Here is a 25479-nt window from a genome sequence, read left to right as displayed (position 1 = left end):
CTCCCCGCAGAAGAGCGACTTTCTCCCCTTCCCTCTCTGCGAGCTCGACTTTGTGGGCGGGACCTCTTGGAGGGTTCTTCCATCTGATTGGTTCCAGTGGCCACCCGGGAACCAATCGTTGTCTAGCTTCGGCGCTCACTCACAATTCCCCCGTCTTGCTTCCTTCCGGTCCGCCTCCTATTTCCGGCGTGCGGGGCGCTTGGGCGGGCTAAGGAGTTCCGGATGGCGGTTCCTCTTCCTCTTTGGTGATCTGATCGCAGCCCAGGCGGCTCCAGGTGGGAGCGGAGGCATGTGGGGAAGGGAGCGAGGGAGGAAGGCTGCTGCTGCTGCTGCTACTAGGGATGGCCCCCTATTCCATCGCCTTCCTGCTGTGTCTGTATGTTAGGCGGCTCTGGTTTGGGTGCCTTCAGGTCCTCCTCTCTGGCTTAGGGCCACCCTGGGCTTTCCTTGGCAAGGCTTGTTCAGGGGAGGCTGAGAGAGTGGGACTTCATGCCCAAGATGGGAATGGAGCCCGGTCCCTAGAATCATAGTCCTCACTAGTTCTCAACTGGAAGAGATAGCTGCATAGACTTAGGATATATATTGTGTGTGTGTGTGTGTGTAATGTGTATATAAATATATATGTACTATATATATGTGTGTGTTTGTGTAATATATATATAGACAGACATACACTGTATATGTGTGTGTATATATATGAATCTCTCTGTATGTGTGTATACACTATATATGTCTCTGTGTGTGTGTATAATGTGTATATAAATATATATGTACATATATACTGTATATATAAGTATCTGTATGTGTGTAATACATATATATTCACACACATGCATACACTGTATATATGTGTGTGTATATATATGAATCTGGGTGTATACACTATATATATGTGTGTGTATACACTATATATGTATGTATGTGTGATATATATATATATATATATATATATATATATGCACATACACTGTATATATGTGTGTGTGCATATATGAATCTTTCTGTTTGTGTGTTTACACTATACTGTATATGTATCTGTGTGTATATATATTAATATGTACTGTATACACACATTGTGTGTGTGTGTGTTTCTGATCTAAGGGGACCCTTTCATGGGGTTTCCTTGGCGAGTTTCTTCAGAGAGGGTTTGCCATTGCCATACACTGAGGCTCAGAGAGAGAGACTTCTTGCCCAGGGTCACATACACACGGACGTTAGACATACACACACGTTGTTGTTGTTGTTGTGTGCCGGTTTTAAGTACTTCCTGACTTAAGGCAACCCTGAGGTGACCCTATCCTGGCAAGATTTTCTTGGCAAGGCTTGTTCAGAGAGGGTTTGCCATTGCCTTCTCCTGAGGCTGAGAGTGTGTGACTTGCCCAAGGTTAGTCACACAGTGGGTTTATATGGCCAAACGGGGAATCGAACCCTGGCCTCCTGGAGTCATAGACATGGAATAGAACCCAAGGGCCCTGATCCAGTCCAACCCCCTTCTGCCATGCAGGAACTCTCAGTCAAAGCACTCCCTGTGACAGATGGCCATCCAGCCTCCACTATTCTCCAAGGCAACATTTTCTACTGTCAGACAGCCCTTACTGTCATGGAGTTCCTCCTAATGTTGAGCTGGAATCTCTTTCCCTGTAGTTTGCATCCATTTCTCCTAGTCTCTGGAGAAAACAAATTCAGAGGCTCAAACCACGATGCCAAGCTGGGTCACTCATAGTAGAATCGAAGAGTACTAATTTTCCTCTGTGTAACTGTTGTTGTGTGCCTTCAGGTCATTTCAGTCTGATGGCGGCCCTAAGGCAAGATTTCTTCAGAGGTTTGCCATTTCCTTCCTTTGAGAGAGTATCACCCAGTGGGATTCATGGCCAAGCTGGGAATCAAATCCTTATATCCAGAGTGGTAGTCCAACACTCAAAATCACTACCCCACGCTTGCTCTCATTCTCTTTCACCCATCTCTGGGGCTCTTGGGCCATTTTTCCAGCCAGAGGATCCTGTGGAGGGGACTTGAGGCTGGGCTGGATAGGTCAAAGCAGGGCTGGAGCACAACTTGGTGGTTATGAAGGAGCACACGCTGGAAGGAGAGATACATATATCCGGCCCTCGGAAAGCCACCACCCTTTCTGTGAATGGGGCCAGAGGACACAATCTAGGCACACAAGGAAGCTGCATGCATCTTGTTCCAGGAGCACATGTGGATGCCATGCCTCTGTTTTTATCCTGTTCACAGGCCTGCAACAGACTGCCAAAATAAAGCTGCTTTGGGTCTCTTTGGAAGTATGCTATTTAAATGATGCATGGGTCCTATGAGTCCGGAGGTCACACCAAAGCCACACTCCATTCCTAAGCACCGGAGTGCAGCTTTGGTGCAGCTTCTGGATTCTTAGGACCCATGCATCATTTAAATAGCATACCTCCAAAGAGACCCCAAGCAGCTTTATTTTGGCAGTCTGCAACAGGCCACAGTCTACATTTTAGTTCTCTGGCAGCAGCAAAGGCTGGGACAGATGGTGCCGGAAGGGTGGCTTCAAACCATCAGAGAAGAATCATGTGTTTCTGCCTAACTTAAACTGTTTTTGCAGGGTGTGTGTGTCACTGTTGCTGATAGGAGTACTACTCATTCGGCCTTAAAAACTGAAGAGCAGAAAGAGGTCACCCCTGACCATCCCTCTGGAGTGCAGAAAGTTAGTGTTTAAAATGAAAAATATATATATCAAGACTAAATTTTGCTAAGGGAGCCTGCCCCATTACGTGGAAAGTTGTTTTTTCTTGCCTGCCTCCAAGTCAGACTTGAAACGATTTCATGATTTTACTGTACTGAAATCACATACGCAGTGTGCATCTGTGCTGACTTCAGCGTTGCCTGTAAATCCGAAAACATGATGACTTTAAGGAGAAACCTATCATGGGGTTCTCTTGGCATGTTTTTTTGTTCAGGGAAGGTTTGCCATGGCCTTCTCCTGAGGCTGAGAGCATGTGACTTGTCCAAAGTCGCCCAGTGGGTTTCGTGGCCATGCAGAGAATTAACAGACTAGTAAGCAAACAGCAAACAAACATTCCCTTTTAACTGTGGCTGGATTTTGTCCATAGCTGAACATGAACGATAAGGTGACTACTAATACCATACTGATCAACTTACTACAACTTTCCTTAACTTGGCTGAGTATGTTGGACAAGCCCAAGAGGAAAGAAATGGCAAATCTCTGAATAGCTCTCCCACCAAAAAAAGTTGAAAGATTGCTGAAAGATTACATTTGCAGTGCGGATATAATCTCATTTGACTTCACTTTTACTGCTGTGGCTCAGTGCTATGGAATTCTGGGAACTTAGTTTTGTGAGACATTTAGTCTTCTCTGGAAGAGAGCTCTGGTTCCACGACAAACTATAAACCATAGCATTGAGCCATGGCAGTTGAAGTGGGGTCAGATTGGATTATTTCTGCAGTATGGGTGCATCCAAAGTCAAAGTCATCTTGAAGGCACCGCTAGATTTGTGAGCATACAGTTAAGCAACTCGTATGAATGACAAAGTTAACTATGGCTAGTGTGCTTGCTCAGTGTGAATTCTCATTTTTGAGGTGATATTTTCTCAGGTGCTATTTAATAACGTAGAAATAGAATCTGAAAATACAAAAGGTGAGTGCTAATGCCACAACAGACCTTGACTGTAGCAGAGAAATGACTCTTTCAGGAGAGATGGGGTGGCAATCTCTGGTGCTGAACTAACCCCAGTCATCTCAAGGGGGCACAAAAAGAGGATGTGAAACGCATCTGTTGGTCCAGGGACACTTGAATCATGATTCTTCGTGTGTGTCATTGGAAAGTCTGTTGCTGTTATTTGTGCTAATTCTTGCAGTTGTGGTATGCCTGGAGTAGAAATCTACTTTTGGGGACTTCACTTTAGACTTTAGGTCGGTGGTCTCAGACTTTGGTCTCCCTGTTGTTTTGGACTTCAGCTCCCAGAATTCCTGACTGTTGGCCAAGCTGGCTGGGGCTTCTGGGAGTGGAAGTCCAAAACATTTGGAGGACCAAAGTTTGGGAATCACTGCTCTAGGTCAGTGTTTCCCACATTTTAATCCTCCAAGTGTTTTGGACTTCAATTTCCAGTTTGGCCAACATTCAGGATTTAAGTGCATTATTGCTTTAGCTTTACATCCAGCAAGACATAACTGGTGTGGAAATCCTGAAATATTTCCCACAGCCACCGTTCTTCCACACCAGTCAGTTCTTCTGCACCAGCGATTCTCAAACTTTAGCCCTCCAGTTTGAGAATCGCTGTGTTAGGCTGCTTCATCAGTCCTTCATCAGCCCTCTGCTGCAGTCCTGGCAGTTCCAGCCGTCCTCGTGATGAGAACATTGTTGCTGGGTTTTGGTACAATAAAAAGCTCATGATTCAACAGAGATTCCACCCAAACATTAAGAGGAACTTTCTGATGATAAGCTATTTGACATTATAATATGCAGTATGAAGTGTTCCTTCAAACTACAGGGAAAGACATTCTACCTAAACACTGAGAGGAACAGTAAGAGCTGTTCAACACTGGAACACACTCCCTTGGAGAATGGTGGGGTCTTCTTTAAACAGAGGTTGGATGGCCATCTGTCACAGGGTTTTGATTTTGGATTTCTGCATGGCAGAATGGAGTTGGAACGTATGTCCCTTGGGGTCTCTTCCAACTGTATGGTTCTATGTTCTCTGAAACATCAGTCATAAGAACTGCCTTGCTAGAGCAAAACCAATCTAAACTTATCTTTAATACAATTTCTCAGTGTTTTGTAAAAGCTGTAGAGTTTACTAACTGCAACTGCCACTATATCTTACAGGTAATATTAAAATGCCAAACAAATCCAAATTCCAGCAGTTCCTGCTTCACCAGTGAATTCACTTTCATCCCATATTCTAGAACAGTGGTCCCCAAACTGTGCCCTTTAAGAGATTTTGGTCTTCAGCTCCCAGAAACATCAGCCATGTTGGCCAATAGTCTGGGATTCTGGGGGCTAATGTCCAAAATCCCTTAAAGAGGATGGTTTGGGGACCACTGTTCTAGAATTATAAAGTCCTGCAAGCTTTGTCCACCGCTGAGAAATGTTTGGCCAAGATCCTGTTCATTGCCGATGGAGCACAAAACTCCAGCAAGCCTACTTACACTGGAGAGTCAGAGAGTGGTGGCTGTTGCTTTTTTTCTGGCTGCACAATGGCAGTGGATGGTGCTGAGGGGTGAGGTCTGAGAGAAGAAAGTTTATGCCCAGATAAGTATTGGTTGAGGTATTGTGCAATGTGGTATCAAATAGCTTTTTGCACATTGCTTTTTCTCCAACTGCTATTGTGCAACTGGAGAAAAGGTGTGCAAGCAAGTACTCAATGCCTCCTTGTGTTATTACCTACAAAAGTACTTGTATATGTATGTGCCTTCAAGTCACCTGTTGACTTATGGTGACCAAGAATTTCACAGAGTTTTCTTAGGCAATGGTTTTGCCAGTTTATTCCTCTGAAATGTAGCCTACCTGGCATTCACTGGCAAGCTCCCAACCAAGTACTAACCAGGGCTGATCCAGCTTAGCTTTCAAGATCAGATAAGATCTGGTGCCTTTAGAGTATTTCGGCCTATTCCAAAAGTACTTCTACGGACCCAGTTACCAGTTATGCCATCCTAAACCACCAGGGAGATTGCACTGAATATTTTCCCCCCAGTGTCTTAGATTACAGCACAATTGTTGGTTGGAAATACATTGAAAATTTCTCTGTAAAGGGCGAGATGTTTCTACCTGTTCTAGAGTACCTGAGGTGTTGCACAGTCCATACAACAGACTCTCCTTTGTGATTTTGAACTTAAATTGTTCTGGCACAAAACACTGATCATTGTTCAGGGTTTGCCTAGGATAGGGGGAAGGGACCTTGAGGTGAAACATGATCCTTTCATCGTGTTTAAAGCCAAGGATGCTTCGCTCTGCTCCTAGCTGCTGCTTCTTTGACCAGTGAACATTCCTCTTAAATCCCTTTTTAAAAATTTCCCTATGCATACAAACTATAGCCATGTTAGTCTGTAGAATCAGTGATGTGGAGAGATCGTGTAGCACCTTTGAGATTAACTGAAAGAAAGAAGTCGGCAGCATGAGCTTTCATAGACTAGGGCAGTGATGGCGAACCTATGGCACGTGTGCCAGAGGTGGCACTCAGAGCCCTCTCTGTGGGCGCATGTGCCATCATCCCAGTACAGATAAGTGGATTTTGGGTTGCAGTTTGGGCACTTGGCCTCAAAAAGGTTCACCATCACTGGACTAGGGTCTACTTCCTCAGATGCATATGCTCCTGCTGCCAATTTCTTTCGTTCAATTAATCTCAAAGGTGTTGCAATTCTCTCTACAGCTATGCATACAGTAAAGCGACTCATAATATTGTGCAACTTAAAGGTCTTTACACTTCAGATCTTCAACTTCAAAAAATTGCAAGGGCAAAGGAATAATGACTTTTCACTTAACTGGTTCTAGATATTTGAAATGAATCTAGCCTGAGTACAGTGAGCCCTTGGTATCCATTGCAGTTTGGTTCCAAGCCCCTACGTGGCTATCAAAATCCATGGATACTCAAGTCCCATTGAGCGGCATAGTAAAATAGTATCCCATATACAAAAGAGCAAAATCAAGGTTTGCTTCTTGGAATTTATATATATTAAAATTATTTCTAAACTATGGATGCTTGAATCTGTGGATAAAAAAACTGTGGATATGGAGAGCTGACTGTAATCCATATTAGATTTTTGGAGGGTCTTCATGCTTTTTAAGAATCGTGGGGGAAAAGTGGGAAAGAATGCTATCTAGAGAACATGCAGACAGCCTCCCCCTTCTATGGTCCAAAGCACACTGCAGAAATAATACAGTTTGAGACTGCTTTAACTGCCTTGGCTCAGTGCTAGGGAGTCCTGGGAATTGTAGTTTATTGTGGCACCAGAGCTCTCTGACAGAGAAAGCTAAATGTCTCACAAAACTAGTTCCCAGAATTAGCTAGCATTGAGCCAGAGCAGTTAAAGCAGTCTCAAACTGGATTATTTCTGCATTATGTTTTGGACCTATGTCAGGTGGACTTCAGTTTTATAGTGAATGCGTTAAGAGAATGGCCCTAGTGTACTTCAGGCTTTTTAACATAATAATCACAACAGGGTGGTTTTATATGGGGTGCATGTTTTAGTAATGTTTTAATTTTTGTATGCTTTTATGTTAATTTTATACTGTTTTAACTGGGTGATTTTAACTTTTAAAAATTCTTGCTGTAAAGTTTTAAAAATGTTTTTATCTTGTGCGCCACCTTGGGTCCCTTTTTGGGAGAAAGGTGGCATAGAAATGAAATAAATAAATGTCCTTTCCGTAAGTGGTGACTCTCTCCCCATGCCCTGTTATTCCAGCCTGTCATTCATGAGGGTAGCAATGTCCCAAATTCCCCCAACACTGCCTTTGATTTTTCTTGATTTCAACTGACAGGCAGAATTACTGAGTTTATTTTCCTTTGTACTCTCTTCCCTACCCTTCTTTTTCTCAACTACTATAGAATGTTTCTGGCTCACTCTTACCTCCATGCTGTGTTACTAGCCCTGGTAACTGCTGTAATAGCTATTGAAAATAAATGCGATCTAGTTGGGGAGAAAGGGAACGAATCCCCCAAAGAATTAGCACTGCTGGAGCGACTGGAGCCACTTACCAACATGAGGTACTGTGCCTACAGCTGAAGGGCCTGGCTCAGAAGAGGGATGTTTGTTCTGGGGGTCGGTGAAAAAGTGTTGGACTATTGATGTTAGTAACAGGAAGTGATCCAGAAGTCACCTGTCCATGCTGACTGGGAGATTCTACAACTCGCTTTCTTGATGTAGGGGGGTGGATCGCTGGCCATGCTGGCTATGGGATTCTAGGAATTGTAACCCAAAAAGAGATAACGTTTCCAGGCCCTCCATCTGATGATGTTTGCAACGAACAGGTACTGCTCCTTCATTTGGGTTTCCAGAAGGGCCCCAGGGAAAAATGCAACTCTTTTTCCAGTTGTTTCATTTTCCCATCATGGGGTATCATGATAAGGCTGTGTCCGCACTGCAGCAATAATCTGGTTTGACACCACTTCAACTGCCATAGCTCAGTGCTGTGGAGTTCTGGGAACTGTAGTTTGTTATGATTATTTCTGCAGTGCAGATGAGATCAAAATTCAAAATGACCTGAAAAGACTAGAAAGCTGGACCAAAGCTAAGAAAATGAAATTCAATACGGAGAAATGTAAGGTACTGCGCTTAGGGCTGAAAAACAAAATGCATAGATATAGGATGGGGAGACTACACGTGAAAGGGATCTGGGAGTCCAAGCAGACCACAAGTTGAACATGAGTCAATAGCTGCAATGTGGCAGCTGCATCAATAGAAGTATAGTGTCTAGATCAAGGGAAGTAATAGTCCCACTCTATTCTGTTAGCCCCCACCTGGAATACTGTGTCCAGTTCTGGGCACCAGAATTCAAAACGGACATTAAGAAACTGGAGCGTCTCCAAAGGAGGACGACTAAAATGGTGAAGGGTCTGGAAACCATGTCCTATGAGGAATGATTTAGGGAGGTGGGGATGTTTAGTCTGGAGAAGGTTAAGAGGTGATATGACAGCCTTATTTAAATACTTGAAGGGATGTCATATTGAGGAGGGAGCAAGCTTTTTTTCTACTGGTCCAAAGACTAGGACCTGGAGCAATGGATGCAAGCTGCAGGAAAAGAGATTCCACCTCAACATTAGGAAGAACTTTCTGACAGTAAGCGCTGTTCAACAGTGGAACAAACTCCCTTAAAGTGTAGTGGAATCTCCTTCCTTGGAGGTCTTTAAACAGAGGCTGGATGGCCATCTGTCAGGGATGCTTTGAATGTGATTTGCTGCATGGCAGGGTTGGACTAGATGGCCCTGTGGTCTCTTCCAACTCTATGATTCTTTGATTCTAAGTGTGGAATCCCTACAGTTTTAAAAAGCTGCTCTGCCTCTTTTGGTGTTTCCCCACTGCAGTTTTGCAACAGACAGTGTAAGTGAGGGCGAAAACTACACCTACACACTCAAAGTGTGTCGAGAAGTTTCTGCTACTTATCCCTTTTCTGGCCTGCTGCAGCACAATAATAAGAAGGGTGAAACGAAAGTGGTGGGGCGAATCAACGAGACCCACGTTGCCAGTGGAAGTAAGCTGCCCTAATTCCTCAACAGACCTGCTTTGTTTCTCTGCCAGTAGACCTTGTGCTTCATCAGGTGTCCTTTGTATTTGTGTCTTGACAGGTAAGTGGATTATGCTGATCTATAAAGGGGGAGATTCCTATACTAGCCGTTGTGACCAAGAGAAGAGAAAAGCCATAATAATGATCAACTGTAACCGGAAAACACTGGCAGTGAGTAGTTACTAAAGAAGGGCAGAAATCAATCAATCAATCTGAAGTGTATTGGTGTGGATAGGAGTGAATGCTGTTTACACTACCTCCAGTGCTGATTACACTGAACAGAATTTGAGCTGGTCAGAAAAATGAGGATGTCGAGTGTCACAGGGATGGTAACAGATCAGAATGTTTTTCGGAGGGGGGTTCTTTCCTGCTTATCATTCCCTTGGTTGGGCAAAAACTCTTCATTCACCCTTACAAACTTTCCACTAGCGGAGTTCTTGAAGTAGAATGTACAGCCCACATTCTAAATCTAAAGTAATACAAGCCAAGAGGTCATTATCTTGCTGGGGAAAGATTGCACCAAATGAGCTGACCTGTGAGTGAAGATTCTGACAAATGAGTAATGAAGTCTGGGAAGGACTGGGGGGGGGGGATAAATCTGTTCCTGTATGTATTTGGGGGGAAATACATATTTTTATGGCTTTCATAAGGTTTTTATGTTCCCCAAACAGTCCACTTTCACCATGGTGACAGAAGAGCGGCAGAAGATAAATGAGTGTTTCTATATCTTTGAGTTAGAGAGCAGGTTAGCCTGCCCTCCAGAAGACTCACACCTAAGTGTTGGCTCCATATTACTCATCATGTAAGTTTATGTAAAATACTCAAATATTCAATACTCCATTCCCATTTCACTCCCTTGTCTGAAACTGTAAGTGTAAAACCATTAAAGTTTAATGTTGAACCATTTTGGAAAGTGAGTTCACCTGGGAATCCTTAATTCAAGGACCCATCTCAAAATCAGAATTTATTGTGGTGGGAGGGAGTATGAATTTGACACAACATGTAGGAATAATGCATCTGAATATTGAAGGGTGAGAATTTAATAACAATAATAATAATTTTATATATTTCCCGCCTCTCCCTGCGAATTTGAAAGTGTTGGTTTCTTTTCAGCTTATTTAGGAATAAAGGTTTCTTTGCTGCCATGAAAATTCATCCTTGTTTCTTACATTGACAATATTAATCTTTATTGTAGCCACACTCTTGGCTGTCATATTCTTTGAATAAGTCAGCAGTTTTCTTCCTGGTATATTTATATTTTGAATTTGTCTTTAGATTTGCTTCACTGATTGCAGTATATATCACTGGAGGATTCCTTTACCAACGTCTGGTGGTAGGAGCAAAAGGCATGGAGCAGTTTCCTCATTTTGCTTTCTGGCAAGACCTGGGCAACTTAGTAGCAGTAAGTAGTTCTTTACATCCTGAATTATGAAGGTGGCAACCCTGTTGCTTTCAGGATTTCTGTAAAACCTCACATTCACAGATTCTTACAGCACTTCAAAAGAGAGAGAGAGAGCTTTAGTTCCCAGCTGTGTCACAGGAAAGAACAAATATGCTCACATGTTGAGAGACATGAAGGAAATGAGCTGCAGCATGCCTTGAGCCTGTCCACATTCCCTGCCTCAACTCAAATGAGTGCAAATCTCAGACCTGTTGGTTCTCCTTTCTTCAGTCATAGTTGTGAAGAAGAGTTCAGGAAGTTTCTTGTGAAGCAAGGGCCAGACACATCAAGATTGATCTCCAAGCCATGAAGTGCACCTATTTGCTGTATTCAGAGATAACAGTAAATCAAGGAGCCCTGTCTTATGTGCTAGTAATTGTTCCCAGTTGTGGTGTGTCTGCATTTCTTGTTAGCGCTACCAGGCAGCAACCTGTGTTTTAGCTTGTTTCTTTCCCAACCAACTCAAGAGTGAGTTCATCTTTGTTTCACTGCTGTTATAGGAGAAACAAGCAGAGTGCAAACAGCTGCTGGGTTTGGACACCATAGTAAAAAAAACAAATTTATTTACCATTATTTACTTAGCTCCTCCTACTGCAAGAAAGTAACATGTAACAGCACACAAGGGAGAGACCATACTGTTTCCTGGCATCTTATTATGTCCAAATGCAACCATGGAGGAGGGTTCTATGCTAATGTTGCTCAGAGACTAGAGGATAACATTCTGAGCAAAGCCTGCTCCTCAGTATTGGGCTTCTGAAGACAATAGTGATGAATTCTTCAGTGATATTAGGGGAAGGCACATAGAAGATTGGATTTCAGCATAAAATATTTTGAAATATTCACTGTGTACTAGAAAAACGTTGTAGTGAAACTCCCTCTGGTTCATTCAAAGAGTTTCTAAAATGACCACACAAAGTTTTGTATCGAGTTGTTTATGCTGCAGACTCTGCCTTTTGGTACATTTTACCACAGAGCCATTTCTGCTTAATTCTGCTCTCTGAATTTCTTCAGTAGTATCTTCAAGATTAGGGAGGTAGCGGTTGACAGGAAGAATTACAATTATGCCTCTAAATCATTCTAAGAGATTAAACTTCTCAATGTGGATTGGAAGAGATTAGACTAATTTCAATCTTTCTTTGTGATCTGATATTAGTCCATTAACCTGTGCTTGCAGGATGGCTGTGATTTTGTGTGCCGGTCCAAACCACGAAATGAACCAGCTGCATATCGTGGTGTTGGTGATGATCAGCTTGGAGATGAGTCTGAAGAACGAGATGACCATTTGCTACCCATGTGATCTACTTACTTACTTACTGTGACCAGTCCTTTTCATCAGTTGCTGGTACTAAGTCACTTCTCCCTTCATCTTTCTGTCTTTTCTAGTTGCCCCTTTTAAGCTGCTTGCTGTCACCGACTTCCCCATTCTTCCTTTCTTCTGACACGAATGGGGCAAGGGGCAGGGCTTATGAACGCAAAGGTGTACTTGGAATAAGGGAGCTGATCAGAGTCTTGCATAGCCAAATTGCTGACTTCACTGCCTGAAGAACCTCAGATTTTACATGACCTGTGGACAAACTAAAGTGGAGCAGCATGTCTGGTACAAGAAAAAGGGAGTGGGCTGAAGGTGCAGGGAAATTAATACTAGACAGAAGGGTTAGAGCATATTTTCTATGGACTATTTTACAGAACACTGGATTTGATTTTCAGCTATTTCAATTTTTCATGTCTTGTAGTTTCCCCTAATTGTCTACTTATCCTCTGATGTGAAGCTGATGTACCATTTCAAGAATCACCATCTTTTCTTAACCAAAGCCTATATTAAATGTAACTTTGAGTTTATTTGCTCACTGGCCAATAATATGTATTTTTTTGTTTTTAAAATGCCAGAAATGAAGGTGGAGATTTTAGGGGGGAAATTAAGGCAGTCTATTACAAAATAGCATGCATTTCAGAGAGAGTTCCTGTGATATCACTCAGTTCCCTTTAAAAGCTTTAGTAATTGTGATGGGTCATTCAGCTTTAATTGTGACTATGATTGTGGCCAAGCCTGCAAAGTATCAAAGACAGATCCTAAACAGGAGTAGGATTTAACTAAACAAAGGCAGGAGGGTTGAATCCAACTGCTGAACAAAGAATGTACTGTATGTCTTTTTGAGTTCATTGCTCCAAGCATTTTGGACTCTGAAATAAATGTAAAGAAAAGTTAAGCAGCAGATTCCTGCCAAGAAATTTTTAATTTTATTTTGACGATTTGAGGAGGCTTTTGCTATTACTGTGTGGCTCAGATATTACTGTTGTCCGCTCTTAGTGGGGATATAAACTCTAATCTGTTTCTGTATTTGCTTTGAAGGGATGGAACACAGTAGTTCTGTTACATTAGGGGGGGTGGAAGGGTGCATGTTGTATGGTTACCTCATAAACAGATGACAGCTGCAGTTCAAACATGCTTCTTGGTGTTGGAGATAGGATAACTAAGTTTAAATTGATTCCTGCATTCACTTGAATTAGCTAGGAACGCCAGTTCTTCGAGATAGGATAATATTTTAATTTTCTATTCTGTTAGGAGCTGGTGGTTTTTAACTAGGAATAAATCTCTGGGTGTATAGAAGGGCCACTCTGTCATTCTGTAAGAGAGGGCCCAAGTTCTTTTGGTGACATAAAAGAGACACATGTTGTGCAGCCTGATTTGTCAAACTCCTCCCTGATAGACATTGAGTTACTGCAACTGACACTTTTTCACAATGGTGTTTAAGAGACTTTGTACAAAAACATATAACTTTAAAAATAAAATGGATTGAAAGCCCTAAAATGTGTGTTTTCAGTTCATCGGCAGTCTGTAAATGGTAGGAGAAGTTCTAAGAGGTGTCTGGTAGATAAAAGTACTGTTATTGTCTCTTACAAAAGCTAATGCTGCAGTTATTTTGTGTTTGTGCTCTTTTTTCCCCAGCCCTAAAAGCAGAGAAATGGTCAGAAGCTAGAAATGATTGAGCAAGCAGTACAGTCTCAATTGTATAAACAGCAGCTGTAGAAAATAGAAACGCTAAATCAAACAGAACTTAAAAGTGCAAGGTTCTTGCTATTTTGAGTAGAAACAGTGGCTTGCTGTGGACAAGTAATGTCCAGCAGCATCTAGGGCCACATGATTTTCACCCCAAGCATTTCCTTTTTTGAAAAGCCTTCAAGTATGGAAAGACTATGCTTACATAAAGCTTCCTTAACCATTATAAGCCCTCCTCCAGCCGAATGGATTGCTTTTTAAGGCAGCGCATGTTATAGTAACAGAAAAACAAGTCCTCGGAGAGCTATGGCTATCATCCAACCATTGTAAAGCTTTTTAAAATCACTAGAAATTTAACAAAGGAGTAAAAGATGGAACTGGATATTGTCACTGATTTTATATCTTTCAGGCTTGTTCCAAATACACATTGGCAGAATAGTGGAAATAAAACTATCCTACTCTGAACTGTTAGACGCCACAGAATTTCAAAAGGCACAAATTTGGAGACAGGCACACAGATTACAATGTTAAAGAAATATTAAAATAGGCTCTGCACTGATGAAAATTTGTTTCTACACACCACTTTAACATGTCATCATTAAGGGGCCAACAACAAAACTTTCATTCAAAATTTGTAACAGGCCTGGGTGAAAGCTCAGTGATACTGCTACTCTACTACCATGTATCAAGAAAGCTGGTAGGAGAAGGATCAGGCCACAAAAAGACCAGCAACTTTGTTTTTTGAAGCATTCTTTTTACTGAGGAAGAGAATATTTGTATAATAAACAAAAATAAACAGGCTTTGATAGGAGATACAAACCTGCAAGAAGAAGCTTTTGTCCCATATGCTCTCTCATCTCAGGGGGAGGGCAAAATACAAAACTGAAAAAGGAAAACTTTTAAAAGCAAGCTAGAAACAACTGGAGCTTCAGTACACTTGGCTTCTCCTTTCGATCTGGGATGGTTTCTCCCAAATGCACAAGACAAGTGGAATAATAAGATTTTTAAAAAGAAATTCCCCTCTGGTACCATAGTCAAAAGTGCTCATATTGTCTGGGGAAGGCATAAAGAAGCTCCTAACTTTTAAATGATCCGTAACACTTCCCCTTCAGTGTTCTATATGAAGTCAGTTTGCTACTTACCTGTAATCAACACTGAGAATGGGGAAAGGTCTCATTAAAAACTAGCTCTCATCATTGTTCCAGATGGAATCTTCCAGATTCCCTTCCTCAGCAAGAGAAAACGTAAGCAAGTTGTGTTGATCCTCTGCAAAGTGAATCTGCAGAAGAAAAAAGATCCCATGGGAAGGAGAATATAAACATCCAAGCACTCTGCTACTGAGAAGTATAAGGGCATTTTCAGCCCTTCCGCTCAGAAAGCTCGCATAGAACAACTCCTGTTTTCCTTGCCATGTTAACCTCAGGAGCCAGTCACAGGCAACATGAGATGCTCTTGAAGAGCGATTTCAAGGACTCCAAGGGAGCTATTCCTTCTCTACGTCGCACCAAGAGACAGGCTTATAAGATGTCAGTATCCATCCATTCCCTCCAGTTTCCCTCCTTGATGAAGGCTTGGGGCAACAGTCCCAGCTTGGAAAGGGAACCAGTCTGTCTTCCCATGTTATTAGGTCTCTTTGAGAATGTTAATCTTAGCGCAGATCTTGAGAGCAGGACCCAGCTTGATGTTCATGGCACTCATGAGATGTTCTTCCTTCAGTAGGAGTAAGGCCTGACCATCAATCTCCTGTGAGCGAAACTCCTCTGCAATTTCCTGGCAACCTAAAGGATTCAAACAGAAAAGAAGCCTTATTAGGAGTAACAGCAGGAAGTTAGCAGCAGTTCCACCCCATGCATAGTTTGATGTCATTTCTGAAAAATGGGAAAGACTTGATATCTACAACAAGAGAGAGCAAAGTGTGGCCCTGTTTTGCTCCAGAATGCCTCCAAATACACACATGGGGTGTGTGAAGCACATTTCCAACATGTTTGGAGCTTTCCTTGCCCCCCCCCCCAGTAAAAAAACATGTTTTGTAGATTTTTTTAAATTGCTCTGACATGCTGCAAAATGTACACTAGAAGTATGGGATGCATGGCCTCCTGGGACCTTTTGTAAAACCTCAGACATGGTGAAAATGGCCCTGTACACCCTAGTTGCAGATGCAACCCCCTAACCTTCCACAGTTGCCCACCTCTAATCTATAATATGGTGCTTTCAGGTTCAAAATACTTCACATTCAATTTCATTAATTCTCACAATGGCCCTTTAAACCTGCTGTATCAGTCCATTTATTGGGATGAAGGTCTCTGAGAATAAAGATACCTGGTTAAACTCAAACATGGCTGGCAACAGATCACATTTTAGTCATTATGGTACACAAACATAGAGAAGTTGTCACTGTAATCTCCATCTTCACAGTTCCCAGTCCATGGACAACAATGTTCATACTAGCCTATTTTTGGAATTCAGTTCCCCCATATAATTAGACTGGTGTAATGCAAGACTGAGAACTGAATCTAAATCAGATTTCATTGCAATCCAATCAGTTTAGCAAATATAGGCCTAGATGGACCAATGGTCTGACTTGATATAAGCCAGCGATTTACAGTGGGGCAAAAAAGTATTTAGTCAGCCACCAATTGTGCACATTCTCCCACTTAAAAAGATGAGAGAGGCCTGTAATTGACATCATAGGTAGACCTCAACTATGAGAGACAAAATGAGGAAACAAACCAGACAATCACACTGTCTGATTTGGAAAGAATTTATTTGCAAATTATGGTGGAAAATAAGTGTTTGGTTACCAACAAACAAACAAGATTTCTGGCTCTTACAGATATGTAACTTCTCCTTTAAGAGGCTCCTCTGTCCTCCACTCATTACCTGTATTAATGGCGCCTGTTTGAACTCGTTATCAGTGTAAAAGACACCTGTCCACAACCTCAAACAGTCATACTCCAAACTCCACTATGGTGAAGACCAAAGAGCTGCACCAGGCTGGGAAGACTGAATCTGCAATAGGTGAGCAGATTGGTTTGAAGAAATCAACTGTGGGAGCAATAATTAGAAAATGCAAGGCATACAAGACCAATGATAATCGCCCTTGATCTGGGGCTCTACGCAAGATCTCACCCCGTGGGGTCAAAATAATCACAAGAACGGTGAGCAAAAATCCCAGAACCACACGGGGGGACCTAGTGAATGACCTGCAGAGAGCTGGGAGCAACGTAACAAAGGCTACCACCAGTAACACACTACGCTGCCAGGGACTCAGATCCTGCAGTGCCAGACGTGTCCCACTGCTTAAGCCAGTACATGTCCAGGGACGTCTGAAGTTTGCTAGAGAGCATTTGGATGATCCAGAAGAGGATTGGGAGAATGTCATAGGGTCAGATGAAACCAAAGTAGAACCATTTGGTAGAAACACAACTCGTCGTGTTTGGAGGGGAGAGAATGCTGAGTTGCATCCAAAGAACACTAAAGCATGGGGTGGCAACATCATGCTTTGGAGCTGTTTCTCTGCCTTCAAATACACTCCCAGTGAAGCAAGGAGAAGAAAAAAGATCAAGGAGGTCCAGATTCAGGAACAGGAGTAAAAGCAGGAATGATGGACTGAACAAATGATGAATAAACTCACACAAATTATGAAACAGGAAAATGATATGAGGTTTAAGGAGATGAACCATCTTCTGGAAAGACAGAAAAATGAAATAGTCCAAGCAAGAGAAGCAGAAAAGCAAGTTTTTGATAGCAATTAAGAATGAAAAAGAGACTATGATAAAGCAATTTCAATTACAAATGCAACTTGAAAGGAAAAATTCAGATGAAAAATTTATGGAAATACAAAGAAATATAAAACAAATACAAGAAGAAGTGCAAACATTAAAATTAGACAGTAAAGAATGCAAAGTCACACAGGGAAGACACCAAAGAGAGATTCAAACTAATAAAGACAGGCTTTCTGAAATAGACAAAAAACTCATATATCTACAGGATTATCAAAGAAGAACCAATTTTGTTTTCAAAAATATACCAGTCTGGGAAAAGAAACAGAAAATATGATTTGAAAACAGAATTTTGAAATGGCTACAAAAAATCTCCTCATCTCTGAATTTGACTGAGTCAGATTTGGAAAGGGTACACCGCATCGGACCAGGGATGAACAAGATAACACCACGAGATGTAATAGTAAGAGTAACAAATTACAACAAAAAAGGAAGGTTTGATGAATATGATGAAGAATCCAGAAAAATTAAAATTTGATAAGGCCTAAATAGAAATATATAATGACTACTGCTTCCAAACGAAAATGTGGAGGATGCCGATGAAACCATGTACTATTGCATTGATGAGAGTGGAAATTTATTATACATGGGGACATCCTGTAATTCTGAAATTTCAGAAAGCAGGAAAAAGATTTAGGATTGAATCATTGGAACAAGGACTACAGTTGTTGAAAGATCTTGGGATATATAAAGAAGAAGAAAGAACAACTGGAGAGTCTAAAAAATCTGAAGGAAGTGGAGAAGTAGTTCAGGTTGGAAAGCTTGGAGGAGAAGAACTACTGGGAGCATGTGGAGGAAGTGGATTTCCACAGAGGAAAGGAGAACTTACTGCAATCATGTTTAAAGTCAAGTTTATTGTTTTTATGAGCACTCAGGGGGTGGGCAATTTCTTTGGGCCTTGGGATGTTTTCGTCACCTTTCTCCACAGGGGTAGCTTCGGCGACCGGGGCTAGAGCAATGTGCTCTAGCAAGAAGAAGTGGAGAGGTAAATGGGACATGGAGAGGGAGGGGAAACATGGGGAGGAGGAAAGGGATACGGGTTACACAAATTGGAGCCACTGCAGAAAGAAATAAATGGTACTATGTTAGATAAACTGAAAATTTCAACTCTAAACACCAAAGGTCTTGGATCAGTGATTAAACGAAGAAGGATTGGAGCTTTATTATGAAGGGATGCAGCAGATGTTATCTTTATTCAAGAGACGAACCAACAGAAAGAGGGGGGAAATGAACTGAAACTGAACTGGGCAAAGAATTATGAGAAAGCATTTGGAAGTTCTAAATCAAAGAGGGTAACAATAATAATTGCCATAAAATGTAATTTTGTAATAAATAAGGTAATATAAGATGATGAAGAAAGATATATAATAATACAGGGATAACTAAGTGAAGATAATTATGTATTTGTGAATGTATATGTGCCAAATGAAAAACAAGAGTTTTATGAGAGAGTGTTAAAGAAAGTGGATAAAATACAAAAACAATATGTGATCATAGCAGGAGACTTTAACATGCAAGTGGATAAGATTAAAGACAAATCTAACCCCTCAGTAAAGGATAAACATAGAAATATAACAAACTTAAATAAAATAATGAAAAAAGGGAATTTAAAGATGTCTGGAGATTAGTAAAATGGGATGAAAAGAAATACACATATTATTCAGCTGTACATAAAACATATACTAGAATAGATTACATTTTTGTTTCAAAAATATGATAAATAAAGTTTTAGATACCGAAATATCAAGTATAAAAGTAAGTGACCATGCTTTGGTGAGTGCAGAAATTATTATTAAGAAAGATTATGAACAAATAAAGAGATGGAGGTTAAATACCAAGGTATTGAATTATAAAGATATAGTAGATACAATTGGAAAGGAATGGCAAGAAACATGGGATATAAATAATAAAGATGTGACAAAAGGTTTGTTATGGGATACGATGAAGGCAGTAACAAGAGGAATATGTATAAAAGAATCACATAACCTTTGAAAAAGACAAGAAGGAAAAAAGAAATTAGAAACCAATATAGAACAATTAGAGAATAAATAGTTAATAGAAATAAGCAGATTTATGTGGAATTAAGGGCAAAAAGGGAGGAATTGCAAAAGATAGAAATAGATGAAGTGCAAGAAAATTTGATTTACTAAAGGAGGGAATATTTCAAATATAGTAATAAAAACTCAAAAATGCTGGCCAGGTCCACACAGAAAAAATAAATGGAAAATATGATAAACATAGTGAAGGATAAAGCTGGGAATATTGTGTAGACTGATGAAAGAAAAAATAAAAAAATTTGAACAATTTTTATAAAGATTTATATCAAGCAGGAAAAAAACCCATTAGATCAAATAGAAAAATATGTAGAAGAAAATTGGGGACAAACAATAAAGGAAGAAGATAAGGAATTATTGGAAAAACCCATTGAAAAGGTAGAGATAATAGAAGTAATTAAGAAATTAAAAAATGGGAAAACTCCAGGATTGGACGGTTTAGGACCTGAATATTATAAGGTGTTTGAAAAAATACTAGTTCCAAAATTGTTAGAGTTACATAATGGAATAATAAATGGAGAAAAAATCCCAGCATCATGGCAGCAATCATTGGTAATATTAATACCAAAAATAGATAAAGATTTAACAGACCCAGGGTCATATAGGTCTATATCATTAATAAATCAGAATGCAAAGATATTAACAGCAATAATAGCAAATAGAATGAATAAATGTATGTATAAATATATAGCGAAAGATCAATGTGGATTTGTGAATGGAAGACAGATGTCTAATTTAATAGGTAGAGTTTTGAGTAAAATACATGTGATGGGGATAACAAAATCAAAAGCAGGTATCTTGGCATTAGATATATTTAAAGCATTTGACTGTGTGGAATGGCCAACATTAAAAGTAATTATGAAAAAGTTTGGAATGGGGGGGAAAATAAAGGGCTTGATAGACCAATTATATTGTAATAATTCAATTAAAGTAATAGTTAATGACAGAATTACAAAGGAAATAAAAGTAAGGAGAGGTACAAGACAAGGATGCTCGCTTTCACCAATATTATTCGCAATGGTTATAGAAATGTTAGCAAATGTTATAAGGAAAGATAGTTGTTTGGAAAGAATAAGATTGGGGAAAAAACATAAAATCAGTTTATTTGCCGATGACACATAATTAACTATTAAAGATTTAAAGGACAAAATAGGAAAAATCAAAGAACATTTGAATCTATTTGGAGAGATAACAGGACTTCAAATTAATTGGAATAAATCAGAAATGATGTTATTTAATCATACAAAAAAAGAAGAATTGGAGTTTATGAAACAAAAAGAGTTAGGGATAAGAATAAAAAGTAATATAAAATATTTAGGAATTAATATAACGAAAGACTTAAAAGAAATGGAAGGGAAAAATTTTATAGTACTACGGAAAAAAGTTGAAAAAAATTAGTAGAATATAAGAAAATTCAATTATCATGGTTTGGAAGAATAGCATTAGTCAAAATGAAAATTTTACCAAAACTAATTTTTTTATTCAGAATGATACCACTAAAAATATCAGAGGTAGAATTAGGTAAATGGCAACAGTTACTAAATGTATATTGTAACGGAGGAAAAAGAAGTAGATTAAATAAACTATTTTGGTACGAGTCTCAGAAAAAAGGAGGGTTAGACCTCCCTAATATTAGCATGTAAATTGAATTTAAAAAAAGATTATGAGAAGGGAATGGCTGCCGGGGGGGGGGGGGGGGGGCCGAGGTGATATTTAGGTTTTTTTTTTAAAAAAAAAAAAAATGAATAAAATGGAAAGAATATTAAATTTGTTTTGTTTTGTAAAATTTCAAAAATACTAAATAAGTAAATAGTATGAATGGGGCCATGTATTGTGAGATTTTGAGTGCAAACCTCCTTCAATCAACAAGGGCATTGAAGATGAAATGTGGCTGGGTCTTTCAGCATGACAATGATCCGAAACACACCGCCCGGGCAACGAAGGAGTGGCTTCGTAAGAAGCATTTCAAGGTCCTGGAGTGGCCTAGCCAGTCTCCAGATCTCAACCCCATAGAAAACCTTAGGAGAGAGTTGAAAGTCTGTGTTGCCCAGCGACAGCCCCAAAACATCACTACTCTAGAGGAGATCTGCATGGAGGAATGGGCCAATATACCAGCAACAGTGTGTGCCAACCTTGTGAAGACTTACAGGAAGCGTTTGACCTCTGTCATTGCCAACAAAGGATATATGACAAAGTATTGAGATGAACTTTTGATATTGACCAAATACTTATTTTCCACCATAATTTGCAAATAAATTCTTTCCAAATCAGACAATGTGATTGTCTGAATTTGTTTTCTCATTTTGTCTCTCATAGTTGAAGTCTACCTATGATGTCAATTACAGGCCTCTCTCATCTTTCTAAGTGAGAGAACTTGCACAGTTGGTGGCTGACTAAATACTTTTTTGCCCCACTGTATGTCCTTATCCCTAATGCATGGTCCCAATAATATCCATGTTTTGGAAGAACCCCTGAGCATAGGACATGGCCAGTATGCATAGCTCCACCCTCTTCTTAAAAATGAGGCAGCGTAGCTGAATGCTCAAGTTGCTTTTGTCTATTATACTCCCAAAAACTAAGGCCTAAACATGCCTTTTCTTTTGGATAAGGGATGGAGGGGGGAGAGACTTGCCTTGTAGGGATGCAATAAACTCGTACACTTCCTCTACACTCCAGCGGCTGGGGTTGCTGGACAGGAAGACAGGGTTGATGCCATGCAGGTCAGGAATAGGTTGAGTCATGTTTGAGCTGGCAAGGTCCCGGTCTCCATGACTGGGTCTCATTGAAAGGGGTCCTGGAGATGTGGGGGATAGAGCTTCATCATAACTGGAATTATCAGATCCTCTGCTTGAATCTTCTTGCCCCTGAAAAAACAGAAACACCAGAAAATAAGCAAAAGAAACCTGCTTCATGGGGAAAATCAAACACATAAATCCCAATAATTAAGAGGTAGTCATGTTGACCTACAAGAACTTCAAAGTTCTACAGTTTGGCAATACCTTCTCTATATCACAAAGACTAATAAGCTTCTGGGTTTTGGAGATGGCAGGATGATAGTGCATGGTTCCACATGTACTATACTGCTTTAGTATTTGTCGGGACAGTCTTTAGGGAGAGAGCTGCACTATTTCTGGATAGCCACCTGGAAGACATGTCCGAACAACAAGACTCAATCCGATACAAGCTTAGTACAGTCAAAAGGGACTCCTGGTTCATCTTAGCAACATATAGGAGGAAATGGATTATCAAGTACATCCTACCAGTTTAATACAGCAGACCCACCCCTTATGCGGGGATCCATTCCGGACTCTCCCGTGTAAGGGGAATCGAATGTATGCTCAAATCCCATTCAAAATAATGGGGCGTATTCCTGCAGCGCACCCCATTGTTTTGACTGGGGCTTGCCTTCCGCATCAACTCATGTCTGCATAAGGCAAGCCCACGTAAGGGACGGGCCAGCTGTATATTAATGTTTTTATGCTCACTCATGCTCCAAAATGGCAGGAAATTACAGCTGTTAAAGCTATTCTCTAAGCAAGTACTTAGGCAGCATGTGTATCGTATTGTACAATGGCTAGAGAACAAAAGACTGCCACATGCCTCTGTCATATCAAGCCCTCACAGCATAGTCTCTTGGGCATGGAAGAAAAACAGGTGGATTTATATCCTCACCCTGTGACGTTTGCCCTGGATCTTGGCTCGAGCAATCTCTGAGCTACTGCGCCGAGGCCCACGCCGCCGACGGGCATAATTTGCTTCCTGGAGCTCTTTCATTTTTTTCCTTTGCATCCGAAGTTGGTGACTACAGCCCACATTGTACCTGATGTGAGAAAAAAAAGGAAGATAAACAGGTTTTTTCCTCTCAGCCTGAAACAATAATCAACTCCTTTGCAACTTCTATGATCTTAGACCTTATCAAGCAAAAGAGATGGGGATGGGGAGGAATGTGGCTGAATTTTACATCTTGCATATACAGTCATTCCTGGGACAGCCATTTACCTAGATTTACTAACATCATACTCTCAGCAGAAAGCAGAAGCCACTTTTGGCCTCTTTAACCATACTGGCGTTACTGCCAGACCTGAGCATGAGAAACCTCAATTGAGAAGGGCACCAATGGTATTAGCTTAATTCTTAACTCAGTGAAAAGGGTTCTGCAACAGCTTTGAAACTTTAAAATACTATTTTCAAGGAAATAATTTATATCTATTTATAAAAGTAGCTAAAATATATTAGAAATGTATACAGAAATAATTGGTGTGTAAGTTACTAACTTAGATTTATCTCCATGATGGAATCAGAAATAAGAAATTTAAAGTTACAGATCAGTGATCATGTGAAACATGGTGACTGAAGTAGGAAATAGTGTCAAATTATCATTACCTCTTGGCACATGTTACAGAACAGAACCTCTTGGAACCACGGAACTGATTTGCTGGACCATATTTTCCACAGAATTCACATTTCAACAGATTCCCCTTCTTGTCTTGCTCTTAAGTGAGAGAGAAGCAAAGACATGTACAATCAAAGTAAGTAACTTTACCAACTAGGTAAAGCAGAATGGTAGCCTAAGGTCATATGCCTGAGAGCCAATATGATCCCGTTGAAAGATTAAATACCAACTGATACAGAGCATCAAAGCCTTCCTAAAGGAAACTGAAAGTTCTGTAATATGTCTTTGCTCTCAATATATGGTGTATCAAAAATGTAGATCAGGACAGGTCACTTGAGTTAGGGAGCTACACCAATCCATCTCATGCCTTAGAGGGCTGCATTGACTAACCGTGTACCTGTCATTTCTCATCTCCCCCACCACCGCATTGGCCACTACACCATCAGAAGTTTCCATGAGGTGTAATTTCTCTTGCTTTTTTTCAAAACCAGACATTACTTCAATTTTGTTTGGCCCCCACAATTGCCTAACATAAATTTAAGCCAAATGTGCCCCCTAGAAGTTTCTGGATGCACAATTTTAGGCAAAAAAGGGAGGGGAGCTCAGAATAGTTTTGGGGAGCTTTCTGTGGCCAATGGGTCACTCTATGCCAGCTCCCAATGTGGTGCAACTCAATGCCTCCATTAATGACCCAGGTACAGATAAATTCCTTGTGTTCATTTATTTCAGACATCCCTTCAAGAAAGAGTAAACAAATCAAAAACACTTGGGATTGGCACTTGGAAACAAACATGGAACTGAATATGGACACAACTTAAAATTGTTGTTAGCACAGAAATAACTCACTCCACCAGTAAAGGCTCACCTGCTGTTACGCTCTCCCCGCCAGGGGAGTTGCTAGGCTGACTCTCAGTCTGCCTAGCAGGAGTGCCACCTTGAAGAGGTTTTTCAAACTCTTTTAGGAGCTGAGAGCAACCCACCTGAGGAAAGGCAAAAAGAAAGCCTGCATCAACAAGTGACCTTGTGCAAACAGGACAAAGAGAAAAAGTAGAAGGAGGCAGGAGAGTACATCAGGCTTTCACCCCTTACCGGGAAAGGCTCTGCCCCTTCCTGAATGACAAAACCTTCTATGATATGCGTAAGAATTTGAGGCTTGACAATGGCTTGCGGAGGTTTGGAGTCTCCCATCTGACGTGACAACATGGCCAAGGTGGGCACAGGAGCAGCTGTAGAAGTGACAGAGGTAGGGTCACTTGGGGATGCATTTGTAGTAGCACTAGAGAAGGACTCTGATTTCTCTGAAAGAATAGAAATAATGTTAACTATTCAAATCCATCTGAATTTAGTTGTGAATTGTGGTTTAATTATGTAAATTAGTGATATATGTGGAATTTAACAATACTAGTACTAGTACTGATTATAGAGGAATGCACACCAATATTCAACTACTTTTCCCAGTTAGAGTAGACACACAATCTCTGGGATGTACAAAAATGTTTGCTGACACAAGTTCCCACAGATTTTATGACTACTCTGTTTGGGATTAGCAATAGGATTTAGGCCATGAAAAGTGGGCTGACATGACTGC

At 40.5% G+C, this 25479-nt stretch overlaps 2 protein-coding genes across 5 annotated transcripts in view; one reads left to right on the top strand and one right to left on the bottom strand.

The window, feature by feature from the left end:
• The first annotated feature begins 129 nt into the window (after window positions 1–129).
• Window positions 130–13473, top strand: M6PR (mannose-6-phosphate receptor, cation dependent). Of its 2 annotated transcripts, none has more exons than XM_042448721.1 (7): window positions 130–275; window positions 7548–7706; window positions 9024–9190; window positions 9285–9394; window positions 9895–10025; window positions 10499–10625; window positions 11839–13473. In XM_042448721.1, exons 2-7 carry the CDS (start codon window positions 7549–7551, stop codon window positions 11959–11961), a joined length of 816 nt encoding a protein of 271 aa, XP_042304655.1. In that variant the 5' UTR covers window positions 130–275; window position 7548; the 3' UTR covers window positions 11962–13473. The 2 variants fall into 2 exon arrangements, with proteins under 2 accessions (XP_042304655.1, XP_042304656.1); XM_042448722.1 differs by having other exon boundaries at window positions 195–287.
• A 571-nt stretch (window positions 13474–14044) lies between these two features.
• PHC1 (polyhomeotic homolog 1) overlaps window positions 14045–25479 on the bottom strand; it is a 54246-nt gene continuing 42811 nt past the window's right edge. For 2 of the 3 annotated variants that reach the window (XM_042448718.1, XM_042448720.1), the window contains 6 exons: window positions 24981–25189; window positions 24757–24871; window positions 23882–23990; window positions 23171–23318; window positions 22131–22362; window positions 14045–15440 (listed from right to left, as the gene is read on the bottom strand). In XM_042448718.1, coding sequence (XP_042304652.1) covers window positions 15286–15440; window positions 22131–22362; window positions 23171–23318; window positions 23882–23990; window positions 24757–24871; window positions 24981–25189 — 968 coding nt within the window. In that variant the 3' untranslated portion in view covers window positions 14045–15285. The remainder of the gene's footprint in view (window positions 15441–22130; window positions 22363–23170; window positions 23319–23881; window positions 23991–24756; window positions 24872–24980; window positions 25190–25479) is intronic. The other variant, XM_042448719.1, reaches the window with a different exon arrangement.

The sequence above is a fragment of the Sceloporus undulatus genome, chromosome 2 (genome assembly GCF_019175285.1).
Source record: "Sceloporus undulatus isolate JIND9_A2432 ecotype Alabama chromosome 2, SceUnd_v1.1, whole genome shotgun sequence".
NCBI lineage: Eukaryota > Metazoa > Chordata > Lepidosauria > Squamata > Phrynosomatidae > Sceloporus > Sceloporus undulatus.
This window is presented reverse-complemented; position numbering and strand designations above follow the sequence as displayed.

Excerpts from the sequence above, each read along its gene's own strand:
- M6PR (XM_042448721.1), top strand. The coding sequence starts at position 7,549 with ATGTTTCTGGCTCACTCTTACCTCCATGCTGTGTTACTAGCCCTGGTA. Across the intron at positions 7,707-9,023 it reads GAGCCACTTACCAACATGAG|TTTTGCAACAGACAGTGTAA; the intron begins GTACTGTGCCTA and ends TCCCCACTGCAG. Across the intron at positions 9,395-9,894 it reads GTAACCGGAAAACACTGGCA|TCCACTTTCACCATGGTGAC; the intron begins GTGAGTAGTTAC and ends TTCCCCAAACAG.